The sequence below is a fragment of the Sinocyclocheilus anshuiensis genome, unplaced genomic scaffold (genome assembly GCF_001515605.1).
Source record: "Sinocyclocheilus anshuiensis isolate Anshui unplaced genomic scaffold, SAMN03320099.WGS_v1.1 scaffold2799, whole genome shotgun sequence".
Taxonomy (NCBI): domain Eukaryota; kingdom Metazoa; phylum Chordata; class Actinopteri; order Cypriniformes; family Cyprinidae; genus Sinocyclocheilus; species Sinocyclocheilus anshuiensis.
Genome location: NW_015548372.1, coordinates 222646 through 240989, shown reverse-complemented (window position 1 = coordinate 240989; position 18344 = coordinate 222646). Strand labels below are relative to the sequence as shown.

Sequence of the window (18344 nt, the reverse complement as noted above, 5' to 3'; positions counted from 1 at the left end):
GGGTTGCATGTCGTTTAAACAACAATTATGATATTATTGTAGATGATACATATCGCACACCCCTAAGCTGGAGTCTTGATCTCGGGGACGTCTAAATAAACAAAAACATTTTTACCAACATTCGAAACGTGATCAATCTCATTTCTGAAAATGTATGAGAATCGCACAGCTATTTAGACTAAATGGCTACACTGCTGCTGTAATAAACGCTGAATAAACATTAATTTTCACTATTTTCTTTTTAAAAGGGACAGCCGAGCTCTTGAACTAACAGGTTTGGGTCTTGAGGTCCATCACTACCCGCACTGTAAAACCAAATTCACCCTAAAATAAGAAAAAACACTCACTTAAGGACGTAGGCACCAGCGATGTGAAATATATAAAGGCAAATGTAGTACAGCTGACGTGGAATGTCCTCCTAAAAATAAACACAATTTCAATTTAATAATGTATAACAACGACCATATTGTATACTATTATACTATAACTATACATTATTAGAAACCATTTCTGTCAGCTTCAGATATATATGGCAAAAAACTAAGCCTTACCTTTCGTACTTTCTGAAAATACAGCTCCGGAAGAGCATGGAACCAGTAGGCAATCTGACAGATATAGAAAAACTTCACTTGGAAACTACAAGACAGAAAGAGGGTTGGAGATGAGCTTGTGGTCAACGCAACGGTGCACATAATGTGTTAGATACTCACAAATACTAACACAAACAGGTTACAGTTTGAGTAATCTGAGCTGGGAGTTTTCAGTGTTGTTGGAGTAGTTTAATTACATCCTGCAATAATCAAAAATGGACAATGATGTGTTCAATATATTAAATGTTTACTTAATTACAAAAGCACTAGAGACCCTCAAAAGTGCTTTATCAAAGTGAGATGTGCTACTTTTCTTAGGGATTGGACATAAGAAAAAAAAAAAAAGGTTGTTAGAATGAATGCGTCACATGACTTCACACTCACGCCATGTTGATATGAGGATAACCTTCCCAAAGAAAAGTCGGATTTGTCACAAACTCCTCCTGTTGATTAGAGAAACGGTCAGTTAGTCTGTGTGCAGATGAGAGCAGGGTAGCATCAGATCTCTTACACTGGTGAGGATGCTGCAGCCCCAGACGAAGGAGAGCGAGTAGAAGGTGGCCAGCTGGCCCGACTCATTGAACTTGCTGTGCTTTGTTTTGGACAAGTGCAGCCGACGGTTGATTTTCTGTGGAAACACAATCAGGTCACTGCCTTGAGAGATGAAGAGCAATTTGAAGAAACCGTTCAAATTAGTTTCATGTTGACTGATAAAACTGTCTGACACAGGCTTTAGTAGCAAGTCCTGATCTGACACGTAACAAATGACCAAAAGAAATCACAATATTTTAGCACAAAATATATAAATGTATGTGCATGTACAACATTCTTTTGCATGCATTCATATGTGACCCTGGAGCACAAAAGCAGTCTTAAGTCGCTGGGGTATATTTGTAGCAATAGCCAACAATACATTGTATGGGTCAAAATTATCCATTATTCTTTTATGCCAAAAATCATTAGGATATTAAGTAAAGATCATGTTCCATGAAGATATTTTGTAAATTTCCTTCCATAAATATATTAAAACGTAATTTTTGATTAGTAATATGCATTGCTAAGAACTTAATTTGGACAACTTTAAAGGCAATTTTCTCACTATTTAGATTTTGTTGCACCCTCAGATTCCAGATTTTAGTTGTATCTCGGCCAAATATTGTCCTATCCTAACAAACCTAAAAAGATGATTACATCAATGGAAAGCTTATTTATTCAGCTTTCTGATGATGTATAAATCTTAATTTCACAAATTGGCCCTTATGACTGGTTTTGTGGTCCAGGGTCACATATCTAAACTACCGTTCAAAAGTTTGGTGTCAGTAAAATATTTATCATTATTATTTATTTTTTTTATAAGAAATTACTACTTTTATTCAGCAAGCATGCATTAAATAGTTTAAAAGTGACAGTTTAAAATGTTACAAAAGATTCTGTCATACTAAAGTAATTTCGAACTTTCTATTAATGACAAAAATCAGCTGTTTTCAACTCTAATAATAACTAGAACTGTTTCTTGAGCGACAAATCTGAATCTTTGAATGAGCTCTTTTAAACTGTGATAATATTTTACAACAACAGTGTTTTTAACTATATTTTTGGTTCAATAAATGCAGCGTTGGTGAGCATTGATATACATTAAAAAAACCTTACCGACCTCGTATACATGTTTTTAATTACAAATTATGCATTCAGTCTAACAATTTGAGTGAAAGCAGTCTAGTACAGCTAAAGGAGATATGTGTCCCCTTCTCTTAATGCCAGCATGGACTCGAGCTGGGTTGGACCTGAGGAGCCGTGAGATTTGAGAACGTCCCAAAGAGCATTTTGAGCTTCAACAGAAGGACTTCAATGCTCATCTGATTAGTGCTCAAGAAAAGGTGCACAATCTTAAATACTCAGATAAGCTATAACAGCAGAGAACACATGACTTACATCGAGTATGTACTCTTGAATCAGGGCATGAAGGATTACGGCAATGAGCAGGTAAAAGAAGACAGTGGCCATGTCCTTGGGACCGTACTTGTAGTAGTTGACAGACTCAGGCTTGTCCTCTGCATCTGAACAAAACCAAGCAGCCAAAATGAAAGCCTGCTCATTTAAACTCATTACGCACTCATTAGGGGTCCGAGCAGAGCGGCTCGTTTAGAGACGCTTTCCGCTAATTGTCTCAACTGGAGAATTTCATCTGATCACACACAGTGACATTTCCACAACTGATGAAGCCACCTGGGTGAGCAGAGAAATGCCACCAGCGACAGAAAAATACGTTCACTTGACTACAATAAGACAAAAATCATTATATTCTTCAATTATCAGTTGTAAGCCAAGTTGCCTGAAATATATCTTCTGAAACACTCCGAAAGAAAATTGGTATTCAGATTTAGTTCAATTCTGGCTCTATGGAGTGCTGTGACCTACTAAGTTACAGATGAAGTATATACAATAACATGCAAATTTATATTAGTCAATAAACCAAATCTGATGATGACTGCACCTTGCGGTTATATTTTAGTACAAGCGTGATTGAAAGATCTAGATCGTACCCGTATCCAGGCTTTGTGTGACATTATACTGGACTGTGATGAACATAATTGCAAATTTTGCTGTCACCTGCAAAAAAAAAAAAAAAAAATCATATTAATACATACAAGTACACACAAACATATTGCAAACGAGATGCACAAACCACAAGTTTAACAGCCGCGCATCAAATAGTTCCTGCCATTACTGATACTAACAGCAATATTAGGAAGAATGATAAAACTCATCAAACTGACTTTAGCTGTTATAATGAAGCTCCAAGCCAGTTTAAATGGAGAGGTAGTTTAGCAGGTCATAGTAATGCAATGAGGAAGCAAAGTCACAGCATGTGATCAAGCAGCTTTATGCTTTCATTATTTCATTCAGCACGTTTAGTGCTGCTGTTTAACTAAAATACTAAAAGAACACTTAAATCAAGGGATTGTATCAAGAGTATACTAAGATGGGAATTACTGTAATAACTATGTTGTATTGCACTACATGGACACCATGGTTTTAGGACAGAAGTGGGTGTCTATGTAGCATAATACAACAGACTGCACTGATGCATTATGTGATGATCATGTTATTATATGCGTGTAAGAGTAAAAAATAACCTAAAATGTGCCAATCATGTTGTTATTTCAGTATAAAAGTAATAAATGACCTAAAATGTGATGCACATATTACTATACGAGTATAATTTTCAATAACATCACACATGATCATGTGATATGATCATTTAATAATAAATAATTCTGAACTCAAACGTAATAACCTGGTTGATTTTAATAGTAAACATTAATCTATACTCAATAACAACAGCATGTCATCATACGAGTTTAACATCGAAACCCTCAAACATGGTGGCAATGTTCTATGTTATAGATTTAATACTAATAATACAGCGTGATGCTCATGATAGGAAATGATCACCTCAAACATGAGCCCCAGCAGGACGATCATGGCCACACAGGACACCACATCCGCGTGATTCTGGATCACAAACTCGTGGCTCAGCACGGGCGGACTCTTGCTCTTCTTTCGGAAGCCCATCGCTCTCCTCTCGCGGGGGACAGAGGCTCCTGATCGGGCAGAGACGCGCAGGTGAAGCAGATCGAAGCCCAGCTACACTCACAGACGCGTACGACGCGTGCGACGCGTGCCGGAAGCCGTGAAGCGCGCTACGAAGAGCGCAGGCGCTGCAGGAAACATGTCCGAGGCTATGGGCTTACATTTCTGCCACAATTCTGCGCGCGAAAGAGGTAACATGTGCTTGGAAAAAAATATGATCAGAATATCAACTTGCATAATAATTATGCATGCACTGTATTTTTCCTCTTTTGCTGTCGAGGTAATGCAAGAAATGTTGTGATTGGTTGTCAAGGCAGCCAATCAGAATTTAGCAGCCTCGGTCTCTGATTGGCTGGAATTATGGCACAATGTAACGCTGGGTTGTGTTGAGCACGCCAGCTGTTGGCATTTAGCGAGCACTGAGGGGGGCATCAGGTGAGCAAGCTAGTGAAACGTTGCACGCGCAAAAGAGAAGGTCTGCACACATCCAAAAACGTATTTTAAATGCAAAATTGATTTCCGTGCGCTCGAAAGACTTTTTTCTTTGCGAAACGATCATTTTCTCCACAAACTCAGATCTGAATTGTGGCAGAATTGTGGCAGAAATGTAAGCCCATACAAGGCAGGAAGGCATCAAGGCACGTCCGAATCCAAATTCTGCTTTGCTTCCTGTCTCTGGAGGTACCTTCTTCTGATCGAATTCTGAAGGCAGCACACAACAAATCTTATTTTCATTTATTGCAAATGGTACATAACAAGACAGCGAACGTCCAACAACATAAGGCACATTCACCATAAATAATACAAATAATCAACATATAAATAATAATGATTATACTCACAACAAAAATAGCAACAATGAGGGAAGAGAAAAAACAACAACAAGGAGCACGAATCAATAGAAGTGCGAAAACACATCAAATAAAAATGCACTAAAATAATACATATTTTGAGATAGAAAGGCAAAGAGTTTCAGACTTTCTATTTAGTTTTTTTTAAAGTACTTAAAGCTCTGAAACATTTTCACAAACTCACAAAGAAATGTATTAAAGGAGGGCTTACATTGTTTTCAGTTTGCTTGTATGAATATGATATTTAACAATAAAACAAAGTTCACAACATCCAAAAAAAAGAGAGAGAGAATTTAAATCACACGTTAAAAAAGAAGATATCTTGATAAAACAAAATAGCAGCTGAATACAATTCTAATACGTTTTTATTTTATTTCGGAAAAATGAATTGTTCTGTAGGATTTTGTTAAACGACACTTCGGAAAAAATAAATAAACACATAAATAAAACGCGATTACTGGGCTCCCCACATCACAGAGTTATTAAAAATGTATGACATCAGTAAAGTATCTATAAATATCTAAATTTAAAACGTTATGAGTGTAGGGGAACACATTTTGTAATGATCAACAACAGCTGGGCTGCGTTGTGCAAAACGTGTTTTAAACTGAAACGATGGTGCGTTGAACACTGTTCTGATGACACAAGAGTTGCAGCTATTGCAGCTGAGAAGGCCATTCTTTGTGTTCTTTTTGACGAATTTTCGGAGCCTGATGAAATCGGTACAAATACATGTTTAATACTGCAAAATACGCTCGATGTTACAGTCACTGCCCTTGTCGTCCAGAATAAAAGAGAACATCCCAGTCGAGTGAAGGGATTTGTGGAAACTGTGGTTCCTAATTATTGTGATCCAACATTTGCCTCACATTTCAGGATGAAAAGACAAACATTTCAGGTGAAGGCAGTGGTGATACGCAGGTATACGCTGTATACCCACTAGGAAAGGTGAAGGATTTCCGTATACCCACTTAAAAAAGCGCGAGGATACGTAACAACATAGTTTTGTAACAGAACTTTCAAACGTCGAAAGCAAACTCAAACTACACTCTTTCGGTGTTTTCGTAAGCCTGTCCCTGAAGCTGCTGCTGCTTCGGCTGCAGCAGATGACACGAATTGCTTGAATGTTTTCATTGGCAAGGCTTAAAAAATGTGCAAATGATTACGTTTCATGAGGACGCACCAGTGGCCCCATCGGAGCAGTGCATGATCAGTCAACTGTCCCGAACGTCTTTCACACTGGCCTCTGGACATCAGATAGTCACTACCTGACCTGGTCATGATCAAATATGTTAGCTTTGCTTGGCGGCATAAAGAAAAAGGATGCAATTATTTGTAAATTTAACTGTCTGAAAACGAAAGTAATTGAGGGGAGTTGAAATAATTCTTATCCTGTGGCACCCTCTGCAGTTGTCCTCTAGAGAGGGCATTTTTGCTCAACCAATGCAAGTCTAATTGGAAATCTTTGATTTTTGATAATTAGTTATAGAAAACTTTAAGTCTCATCAGTTAGAAAAGATATAGAAACAAACTACAGATCAGGTCCAATGTCTCTGACGAGTTTGGTGCCTGTAGCATTAAAGCCCTGGGAGGATATACAGTACAGTTGAAAAGTATTGGTCTCAGTAGAATAATAATAAGTTTAAATAGTTTAACACTATGTTGGCTTTCTCAAGCCAACATAACTAGCTAATAACTTAAGTAACGTTAGTGTGGTGGATCAGTGCGCGAGAGAAGTGGAGAGATAACATGCATACTGTGTATGTGTCTACAGCAGTTAAACCCAATACAATGTTTATATCTCCTTGTTTCAGATGATGAGAGAGATGAGAACTCCTGACGAACCTTGTGGACTGAAAGTCAGGCTAGGGAATTTAAAAACAGGCTCTCTTAAATGTGCATTGAAATTGCCAGCTGATAAAACCTATTCTCCAGGGACCATATTATTAAGATAAATGTAACTGGCTGAGTTAAATGATTAACACTAAACAGTAAGAAATCAGTCCTGTCTCCCCAGCTGTAAATGCCATTAGCTGTTAAAGTCTTCTGTTGCTTATAATAAATTGACATGTTGATATCACATAAGCAGTCTTTCAGAATGCTCTCAGTTACATAGATGCATATTGTATGAAGTAGTGAATGTGGTGGTGCTTATGGGGTGTTGCTGTGGGACGGTGAAGGTGCTCCTCGCTTGTTTCCAGGGCGACGCTGATGAAGCTTCGGGGCGCTCGTCACAATACCCACGACAAAAAACTAGACTACACCACTGGATAATCCACTTCTTAGCTCCGAGACTGTGTTATGATCTATATGACCTTATTATTTTTATTGTGAGTATTAGGCTTATCATTATTGCTGATCACTGTTGTTGTGCTATGTTATTGTAATATTTACCATTATATAATCAGAGGAGTAGGCCTATAGAAAAGTTTATGAAAGTGTCACTCCACAGTACAATAGCAAAATATATAAATATGTATAGTATTTTTATGTTACTATAATCAGTGTCTAGCACACCTTCCTAAGGAAAGGATATGTACCAGAAGACATTAAAGAAATTTGGGCTCGAGTAAAGAAGTTTGAGATCTATACTTGTGCTGTTATTATTTCAGTTATTTTGCCATCACGTGCAAACAATATACTTGCTCTTGTGAAGTTATTTTGGTGTTAATTACATTGTGCAAACTGTCTCTTTAATACCGCATGGTTTATATACATGTTGCTGCTGATTGGCTGACATTTTTGACACACCCACCAAACAAGAGAAAACGTATCTCAAACACCGTTGCACACCGTTTCCAGGAAATGTGTCGTTCAACCCGGAAACCGTAGCAAAACGTTGCACACCGGTTTGAGCTTGAATGTGCCCCTGATGTATGTGGCGTTGAGCTGTAAAGTAGGGCTATTATTTTGACTTTAGCTTCGACTTAAGCTGAAGTTTCTTTCTTGATTCACACATGGCCTTTACGTAAAAATTTGGATTTGTGATTGAGCGCAGTTGTTTAGGTATGATCAGTTTACAGTTTTGCACCTTTTTTTTTTATGAAATATAATTTTTTTTTACACCCGTTTTGCTGGTTGTTTATTTATATTATTCTCTTGAAACACATTTTCTAGCTTACTCATTCAGTGCCTTACTTTAATATTTCATTAATATACCGCAAGTCTTTAACATTATATTTAATTAATTTATTATTTTCAAACCCACAACTTTCTAAAGCTGACAAAATGATATGACACAGACAAATGATAAAATCCTTAATTGTTATTTCCATTCATTGTAATGAGATTCCAGTCACATTTACTATAGTAATATGATGTGTTTGTGATACCTATTTTAAACAGATATGGCAGGCACAGATATGGACCCCGAGGTGGCTCGGGGCTTATTTGAAGAAGGAGCCACGCTTGTTTTACTTGGTGTTCCTCAGGGATCAGTGTTGGGACTTGACTACAAAACCTGGACCCTGGGCCCTTGGTTCCGTGGGGTGAAGATGATTCCTCCAGGGCTTCACTTCCTCAACTCTAATGAAGCATGTGGTGACATTGGCCCCAAAACGGACCTGTTTCTGTCTCTGAAACCCTGGGAGGTGCTTGTAGCCCACTGGAACCAGAGAGAAGATGATTTGGAGTTCACACGGGACCCAGAGGAGGCCGAGCGCATACGGGCCAACCTCAGAGAACTGGACGCCTGCTCAGATCACACAGTGTAACATGGATCGGAGTTACGCTCTCAACTCTGTGCTTGAGAGGCATTATAAAGAGCAGCCGCTCGGTGTGCTAGGTGAGCATCGGTTGCTGTTCAGTTTACTAACTGAACATCATGTTAAATCTGAAAGGATGGTCATTTTGTTATAAAAAGGCAATAAAATGTAACTCTGTTTAGTTTAGGTAGCTTGTGGTTGGGGAGTTACTAGTTACATGTAACGGAATTACGTAACTTAATTACAAAATAAATGTAACTGTAATCTGTTATAGTTAATGAGAAAATATATGTAATTAAATTACAGTTACTTATGAAAATGTTAATGATTCCAAAGGGGGTTACATCTGATTTTTTTTTACACACATACAGATATGATTTGATTTCTTTCCCAAATTGCTTTCAAATATGAGACACCAATGTTTCGGGAGTTTAGGAGACAGAATAGGACACATGCTTATTAGATAACTCTTTTATTTCCTATTTGGATTTGTGTATGTGCTTTCTGTTTAAATTAACTGTTTTTCCAAAGCATTGTTAGATGCCAGTGTTTCTTGTCATAGCTATGCAAAGATTTGATTTCAAAAACAGTATCAGCTATACTAGATCTTGTTATGATTTTAAATCTGTATTTAATCTCAGAATGATCTCAAAGCAAAAAGAGGTGCTAAAGTCTGATTTTGTGGTGGCTGTGCTTTAAAATGAAATGTTTTATGATCTTAATTCAAGTGATGATGGATTTGGAAAATCTGACAGTTATCAGTGTTGAGTACTGCTGTAAGATTAACCCTGCCTGCTTTAAATGTTTCAAAATGATTAACAGTTTATAAAAATGTAGGAAAAGAAAATAGAAATTTAAATGAAGAAAAGTAATCAAATGTAATCAGTTACATTACTTTGATAAAGTAATTGAAATAGTTACACCACTTAATACATTGCAAACAGGGTAACTTGTAATCTGTAACCTATTACATTTCCAAAGCAACCTTCCCAACACTGCTCATTGGTTTTTATTGAGACAAGCATCACTTTTATTAAAGTAATACTGTTGTTATTGATAAGCACCACTGAAATTTTCTTCAGGGAATGTATAAATCTAGTTACTATAATTTGTGCACTGAAATCCTGAGTTATAGAATGTCACTGTTTGCAGGAGAGCTGCAGTTTGCCTTGGTTTGTTTCCTCATGGGGAATGTGTACGAGGCCTTCGAGCACTGGAAAAGCCTGCAGGCTCTGCTGTGCCGCTCCGAGGAGGCCATGAAGGAGAGGAAGGAGCTGTATCCGGGCCTCATCGCTGTCCTCTGCCATCAGCTGGGAGAAATCCCTCCGCACTTCTTTGTGGACATCGTGTCGCAGAACGACTTCCTCACCTCCACACTTCAGGTGCGCTTCCCCTCACAATTCCCCTCTCAAATTCAGCTCAAACAGAAGTGGACTGATGAGCTATTCAAGTCATCTTACAGTCAACATCAAAACAAAAAAGAGACCCTTTTTACTTTAGTAATGCATATTTTTAATGAGCATAATTCATCAGGCGGCAATATTTCAAAGCGTAAACAGAATTTATTTTTCAAATTGTATCTTTCATCAAAATATAATCGTTTGTTCCATCCCTGAAGCTTTTTTCTGTATGGCTGATGTCAAAGACACACAAGCTATTGGTTATTATTAATAGTCAAATAGCTGTTTACGCATAAACAGTAATATAATGAAGGTTACAGCAATAATAGTGAATAATGATAGATTAGAAAAAGATGCTGTATCCCTGGGATACAGTGATATCCAGCCTTCTTTAGCCTTCATGTCCCGGTCAAGTAGACCTCCTCAAACGGAGGTGTTTCTGACGCTGGAGTCCTCTATGATCCATTGTAAGCTCATCTTCAGGTTTGGCTTTAATCTGAATCTAATCAATTCCCATCCTAGCCTTTTCCCCTCAGTGCTTATTGTTTCATGTGGAAATACATGACGTTATGGAATTAAAAAGGGGTTGAAATAGGCATTTCATGTTGATTTTAATATAAATCTGTTTTAGATATTCTAAAATGTTCTGTTTTCTATGGGTTTCATACGTGACCCTGGAGCACAAAAGCAGTCTTAAGTCGCTGGGGTATATTTGTAGCAATAGCTAACAATACATTGTATGGGTCAAAATGATACATTTTTCTTTTATGCCAAAAATCATTAGGATATTAAGTAAAGATCATGTTCCATGAAGATATTTTGTAAATTTCCTACTGTAAATATATTAAAACTTAATTTTTGATTAGTAATATGCATTGCTAAGAACTTAATTTGAACAACTTTATAGATGATTTTCTCAATATTTAGATTTTTTTGCACCCTCAGATTCCAGATTTTCAAATAGTTGTATCCCGGCCAAATATTGTCCTATCCTAACAAGGTGATGTATAAATCTCAATTTATCACATATAAAGGGTCACATATAATGTTTATTCATATAATGTTTCATAACTGTTTCCTAAGGTTTCCCAGGGGTTCATCAGGGACCTGCAGGAGCGTCTTGAGTTGATTAAAAGCTAAATGAATGAAATTATAAACATAAATGTAAAATTGAAATAAATAACTTTAAAGTAAAAACAATCAAAATAAAAAAAGATGAAACTTTATTTATTTTATTTTTATATAGGTAGTAGTCACTGACATGGGAGAACTGTGAAGTCGAAAATGTTTAATTGTTAATGTTTAATTTTTTTTATAATTGTTCAATGTTTAGTTGTTAAATTTTAAAGTGGTCAGGACATGGATTTTTTATTGTTATTTTTTAATTTCTTGAGGTTTACTTATAATAAATATAATGTCCCTGCAGTCCGTAAGTTTTGCCTCTTTGTCGCCATCTCTGTTTGAAAACCTGGAATTGCAGTTACTCGCTGAATTATCTTCCTTGAGTGGGTTGTGCTCCGGTGCGGATGAATCTAATGTTCTGAGGAGTGTGTGTGGCAGTCAGTCACCGCACCGGTGTGAATCCTATACTTAGTAATCACAGATTCTAGCCTATGTCTTGGAATATGACCAAAAGCATTTTCACCGTATATTGTCATCTGAACAAGAAAGTAACAAGTCTGCCACGTTTGTTCTGACCAACTGAGGAAAAAAGCATTACAATAAATCGTGCTACCAATGGTGATTAAACAACAATCGCTTAGCTCATATCACATCAAACCATGCAAATTATTATTATTGTTAGACTTTATTCTCAAACTGTTAATGTTAACAACATCAGCATTGCATGATGAGTATAGTGTGTGTGTAGATTTCAATTTCTGCACAGTCTAATCTAATTGTCATACTCTTCGAATTTCATATTAAGAAATTCTTTTAACCCAAAAAGCAAACTATGCTCCCTTCGAACCGGTTGTCTTTAAAATACAAGTCTCTGTAATCCCAGGCTATCTGTAATCAGAAGCACATTTATAACTGGACTATAATTTAATTTCATTCACATGTGTTTCATAAACACATAATCCTTTCTGGATTACAATCCGCCATCAAAATTATACATTTAATTATTCCAGCTGCTGTGAGAAAAGGCTATAAACGATCGGCCCTCTGACTCCTTCTTTATGTTTACAGACGAGACGTAATGACGCAGTGCATGCTCGAATTTCCCGCAAAAACCTACCCGTACCACTCAAATTAGAAAACATTATTATAAGCTTACCGTTGTGAATCGGGCTAAAGTAAGGTGATAGTTTTGAACACTGGCTGGTTATGTACTTGCTCAAATATTGATTTTGGATAATTTTTAACCAAAAAAAGTTAAGGACTGCAGCTTTAATAAAGTTTTTATTTTTTTAGTTAATTATGATTTAAGAAATTTTAAAGAGGCTGCTCCTTTAAGGCTTGCCAGTAAACCGCCACTGTTATCTTTGGCTAATGTCATTGCATGGGCCCCCTTGACATCGCATGTGATTGAGGGTTTTAATAACATTATCCATATAAAACCATCAGTTTCTTCTTCCTGACACTCAGGTCCTTCTGTATACTGTATCCAGTGTAGAAAGCGTCAGTGATTATAATGGGATCTATTTACTTTTGACACAATGAGTCAGGAAGAGGATGTTTTAAGCTATGAAACTTAAAGCTTGTTTTAATGGATTAAGCACAATTTCTCCTGTCTAGACCCCTTTAAAAGATAGAAATACTAAATACCATATATAAAAATATAAATATGTCAAAATGGTTTAGCTGGATTAAATGTTGGATTAAATGGATTAAAATGTTTGCTCTCATGATTAAAGATTGGTCTTTGTCAGCCAGCATGTACATTGTTATGCATTTACCAAATTGTAGGTGTTTTTAGTGTAACTGATGCTCTTTATATCTTTTTTTTCTATCGGTGCATTCCAGGACTTTTCCAGTTTGCCAGCAGTCCCGGAGTCGACAGCACATTACGGAAAAGAGCAGAAAAATTTCAAGTCCATCTGACCAACAGGTTTCACTGAGACTTTGATGCAGATCTTGATGAATACGCTCCAGTGTTGGTGGAGCTTCCGGCGGGAGTCACCCTGGACTGATGCTGCTTCACACGGCCCATCCACTTCCACTCAGAAATACAGTGCATTTGAAACAGCAGTTTTTATATTGTTTTTACATGCACCTAATCGTGTCTTTTCAGACTGCAGCATCTGGATATCCTCCTGTCACTTCCTAAAGTAATATCACCATTACGTTTTATTAAAGATAAGTATTTCACTTCACTGTGCTTCATTTGTGTTTTTGTGACCCTGAATATCATGTATGAGCACTAGAGGGCAGGCCAGTACACAAGAAATTATGTCTTTGAGACCCTGGACAGTCTGATATTTTGTCTGCATATGTGGTCATTCATGGCATTTCTTCACACAGTCTCTACAAAATCATCAGCACAAGAAACTGTGTTTAACCTGCCACTCCTTTCAAAGTCACCCTGTTTATTGAGGCGTGTGCTGAGACAACATTACTATTAATAACGCTCACATGTAGATTTAAACAAACCCGGAGCCTTAAGACATGTCAACACAAACTCAAATCTTAAATTTGAAGCTTCAGTTTTCCTATAGTTGGGAATCGCTGATCACCGCATGATTTTAATGATCTTTATTATTATTTATTTCCCCTCAATGTAACGTTTTCTTGGCATCAGTTTCTGGTTTTTATTCTTCACATTATTTTTCTAACTGAGTCACATGAGTGTTTTGTCTGCAGTAAGCAGGAGGCTGAGGTTTTCACTTCATTCAGGGTTTGTATCAGTGGAGCTGCCAAAGCAGACACAGACCCCTCCGTTTCCGTCAGACCACTGACCAACACAATCCCACCTAATGCAAACAGCCCAATAAAAAAAGACACTGAACTGTATATCCTATAGTAGTAATAGTAATAGTAAACCTGAACATCATGAGTGACACTGCTTTACGTGGTTTACAGTAGAATTATTTGCATTTTAATATTGATCAACAATGGCTGTCTTTGGGGTTTCACACCGTTCAGGTGTGATTTTGGCCCTACAGATCAAGCAGTTTCATCCAGGCAGATTTGCTGCAGGTGTTTCCAGCTAGTCAGATGATGTCTGTGCACTGGAATTTGATTGAAATTAGTGCCAAAGATTTCACACTAGATTGATCAGTGTAGGACAGTCCTGTTTTTGCTGAAGTCTCCTGCTTCCCAGATGCTTCTCCAATACGTATAATCCTGTAGAGAAAAATAATAAACATTGCTGAGATTTGCCAATATGCAATCAAATGTTAAGATTTCATTATGAACTCAAACATTTATCATGTTATGCCATTCACATTTATTTTATAACTGTACTGTCAACAGTTTTCAGTGTCTCATTTGATCTAATTTTATTTGTTTTCCCTTTATTTTCCAAATGACTTTATGAGAACATCTGAAACAAAGTTAATACATAAAAAAATTATAATTAATTATTCGGTAATAGTGTTAGCTAAACGCTCTAAATAGGTTCATGCACTGAATCATTCGAGCGGTAAAACTATACGCGATACAAACACAAACTACAAAAAGCTCTGGAAAAAGTGCTAGATTTGCATATAATAAATAGACAACAAACAAGAAATATATCCTGTCGTTTGTCAGCGGTGAAGATCTTTATAAAGATCGACAATTGTTCAGTTAACTGAACTGGATCTGTGCGGTGAATGACTCAGGTGAGGCGTTTCCCCAACAAAAACGTTTTATATTTAGAAAAAAATAAACACTGTACGTGTTAAATATAATGTAGCTAACGTCTTTCATCTAGTAGTTTAGGCTAATTAGCTAGCTGTTTTCTTAGAACCGTTTTAGTAGTGTTAAAAGGGGACATATGATGTTGCTAAAAATAACATTATTTTGTGTATTTGGTGTAATGAAATGTGTTTATGCGGTTTAAGGTTCAAAAAACACATTATTTTCCACATACTGTACATTATTGTTTCTCCTCTATGCCCTGCCTTTCTGAAACGCATTGATTTTTACGAAGCTCATCTGTAACACTTCAAAGAGAAAGGAAAAATTGAAATCGCATCATATGACCCCTTTAAGCTAGCCACACCAGATACTGTTGTTTACCAGCCACATCGCTTCCACAGGAAGATTTAATGAATTTTATGTTGTTTCTGCCCAAATTCATTTCAGCATAATCCCCTTTCCTGAAGGCCACAACACTTTTTGATTGTCTCCCATAACTAAATTTAAACTTTATAGTTGCTGTAGCTATACATGGACTGTGTGATAACTTGACCTAGTCTTCTCTATAGCATAAATAGAGAAGACTTCAAGATACAAACTTTTGCAAAAAATTACAACATTTGGAATTCTAGTTTTGCATTAAAATGCAAATGTTTGTACCCTAGTGAAAAATAAATATACTTAAATGCCCTGCTTTACTATACTAAACTGGTATACTTAAAGTCTGCTAAATTGAAACAACTAATTAAAAATTTGGTCAAATGGTTGATTGAAAAGGCTTTACAGATGACTTCCATAGTGAAAAATAAATATACAAACATGTATTTCAAATACATTTATTTCATGCTATACTACAAATAAATTTACATATTATTTACATATCACTAAACTGGTATACTTAAAGTTTGCTAAATTGAAACAACTAATTTTGTACTTAATGCACTTTAATTGTGCAGAAGTAGTGCTGAAGTCCAACTAAAGATATGCTTAGTATTTATGATTGTGATAAAGTGGAACTCTCACAAGTACACTTCAGGTACACTTTAAATATTTTGCATTTAAAGACCGATATTATTCAAAGATCATACAATCCTCATCAATAGTGACATTAAAACACATTTTAGGCTTAATATTAAGAAATGTGCATTATGCACAAGTACTCCAAATACAGTTTAACTATAATGTTTATATCAGTAAGTCTCGAGTTATCTGTCAGTAAATATGTTAATAGATTTGAACTATACTTAGTATGAAATAGATGTATTTTCAAGGGTGGCTTTTCTAGATTTTCTAGAAGTCCTGCCCACTTGTGAGACCAGAGTTTCTCCCCTGAATGCAGACTTGTTGTGAAATGGAAGAGTCTTGAGTTATAGTCTCCTTTGTGAGGGCCAGTAATGCAGTCAGATGAGAGAACAGGCTAAAGGTCTGAAATGTGTCAGTCAGCATTAACTAGTCTTTAGTCTGCTCTGTCTCCCAGACACTTTCAGAAAGAAACTGTCACTGCCTGCATGTGGAGCTCAGCTCGTAATCTAAATGAACGCCTCTGTCTTTCTCATTTCCCATAATCCCTGTCGTTATAATAGATGGGTGGAGTTTCTTTCTATAGCTTTGCCCTTCGTCCCAGGAAGCTATAGTGCCAGCTGCATGCCTTTCCTGCTATAAAGCGATAAAAAAAGTTGATAGAAGTCTGGATTATTCATTAGGCTGTGTGCTATTTTACCAAAATTACCAAGAAAACACACACTACATTGAGACGTGGAGCTTTGACATGTTTTGAGTTTGGTCTCTGTATGGCACATGTAAATATGATGTCTTTAGCAGTGCAGGAACTTGGACCTCTAGAGGGTTTAATTGACTGTTTGCTTTCACATGGTTGCTTTCTTAAAAAAAATCTTCTTTTAATCAAGTGCAGATGGGAATTAGAGTTCAGTTTACATTATTAGATTTGAAGTGACTGACAAAGCAGAGAGATTAACTGATTTACACCATTAAACTCTAGTAAAACATTGCTGCTTGAGTTTTGTTTGAGTAGCAAGTAAAGAAGATCTGCTTGAGCAGAACTGTTGTGGGTGATTCTCAACAAAAGGCTGCATCCTAGTGAGGCCGTGTCCATATTCTACATCCCTACACACCTAAACTTAACTACTATCTTACTAACTGTTCATGAGCAGCAAATTAGCAGGCAAAAGTCATAGTTAATGTTTGTTAATAGCGAGAATTTGACCTTAAAATAAAGTGTGACCATTATCTTTATATTAACTGACTTTCTATGAATTCAGTACAGTGAATGACAGCCGTCTGTTGTCTCCCAGTGTAACTTTCAATGTTATGCAGCAGTACCTCACATTGAAAACGTGTTTAACCCTGTCATTTATGCAGTATATAATTAAATAGACAAGGCAGAGCACTGAAACAAAATCATCTACAATATCATGGATATGTAACATTTCAAATAACACAAAAACAAAAAACACTGGAATTACTTGACATTCTGTCCCATTCACTTCTGAAATGATGGCAACACACTTACTTCAAAATACAGCCAAAGAAGGATACGAATCAAAAGCTGCTTTCCAAAGGATCCTTCAAATTGTGATGGAGTTACATCAGTCAAATAATCTGTGCTTATTACAGAAATTATGATCACAAAGTTTGCGGACATTTTCACACATTTCTGGAAATTCAGTCGTCCACTCTGCTTAAAAGTTTTGTGGAAACAGCTTGCACTCTACAATTTTAGTTTACTCCAGTACAGTAACATGAACATGTTGAGCACACTAATTAAATGTGTAGCGTGATCCTTATCTTTCTGTCAGTACAACATTACATTTTTAACCATGCAATCAAATCTGTGTTTTTACAGAACATAATTCTGTCAGGGAATATATTTGATAAACATATTACATGGAATAAATTGACCAAATTACTGGCTGTCCATTTTTGTTTACTAAACAAACACACGCACACACACAAACACACACACACACACACACACACACACACACACACATACACACACACACAAATAATGTTTTACAACTTAATTTTACATGCAAATATATTTATGTAATTGAATTCTAATTCTGTTAATTCCATTTTATAAAATATGATGCCTGTTTTGTAGCGTGTTAGTCTACGGTGTACAACAACAACTCATGCATTAAAGAACAAGTCATGCATTGAGGAAGTACACTTATTTTGATGTGTTAAGTAACATACTAAAAGCATGTGTAAGGTACTTGATATTAATTCTAACTGTAGTGAGTCTGACAGCAGCCAGTGCTCCACGCAGAGATCTGATCTGATCATCATCCAGTCTGTCTGAGATTACATGAAGAAACAGAACAAACTTTTTTGCGAAGCTACGAGAATACGTTTTGTGCGCAAAGAAAACAAAAATAACATAATTAAAAAATTATT

At 36.4% G+C, this 18344-nt stretch overlaps 1 protein-coding gene and 1 pseudogene across 1 annotated transcript in view; one reads left to right on the top strand and one right to left on the bottom strand.

Moving 5' to 3' along the window:
- LOC107656677 (translocating chain-associated membrane protein 1-like) overlaps window positions 1–4302 on the bottom strand; it is a 12047-nt gene extending 7745 nt beyond the window's left edge. Inside the window, exons 1-7 of the mRNA XM_016444618.1 lie at window positions 4047–4302; window positions 3134–3200; window positions 2523–2647; window positions 1102–1218; window positions 975–1033; window positions 552–636; window positions 348–418 (exon numbers count right to left, since the gene is read on the bottom strand). Of these exons, the coding sequence (XP_016300104.1) occupies window positions 348–418; window positions 552–636; window positions 975–1033; window positions 1102–1218; window positions 2523–2647; window positions 3134–3200; window positions 4047–4166 (644 nt within the window). The 5' untranslated portion in view covers window positions 4167–4302. The remainder of the gene's footprint in view (window positions 1–347; window positions 419–551; window positions 637–974; window positions 1034–1101; window positions 1219–2522; window positions 2648–3133; window positions 3201–4046) is intronic.
- Window positions 4303–8382: 4080 nt separating this feature from the next.
- LOC107656673 (protein AAR2 homolog) lies at window positions 8383–13201 on the top strand (annotated as a pseudogene).
- Window positions 13202–18344: the final 5143 nt, after the last annotated feature.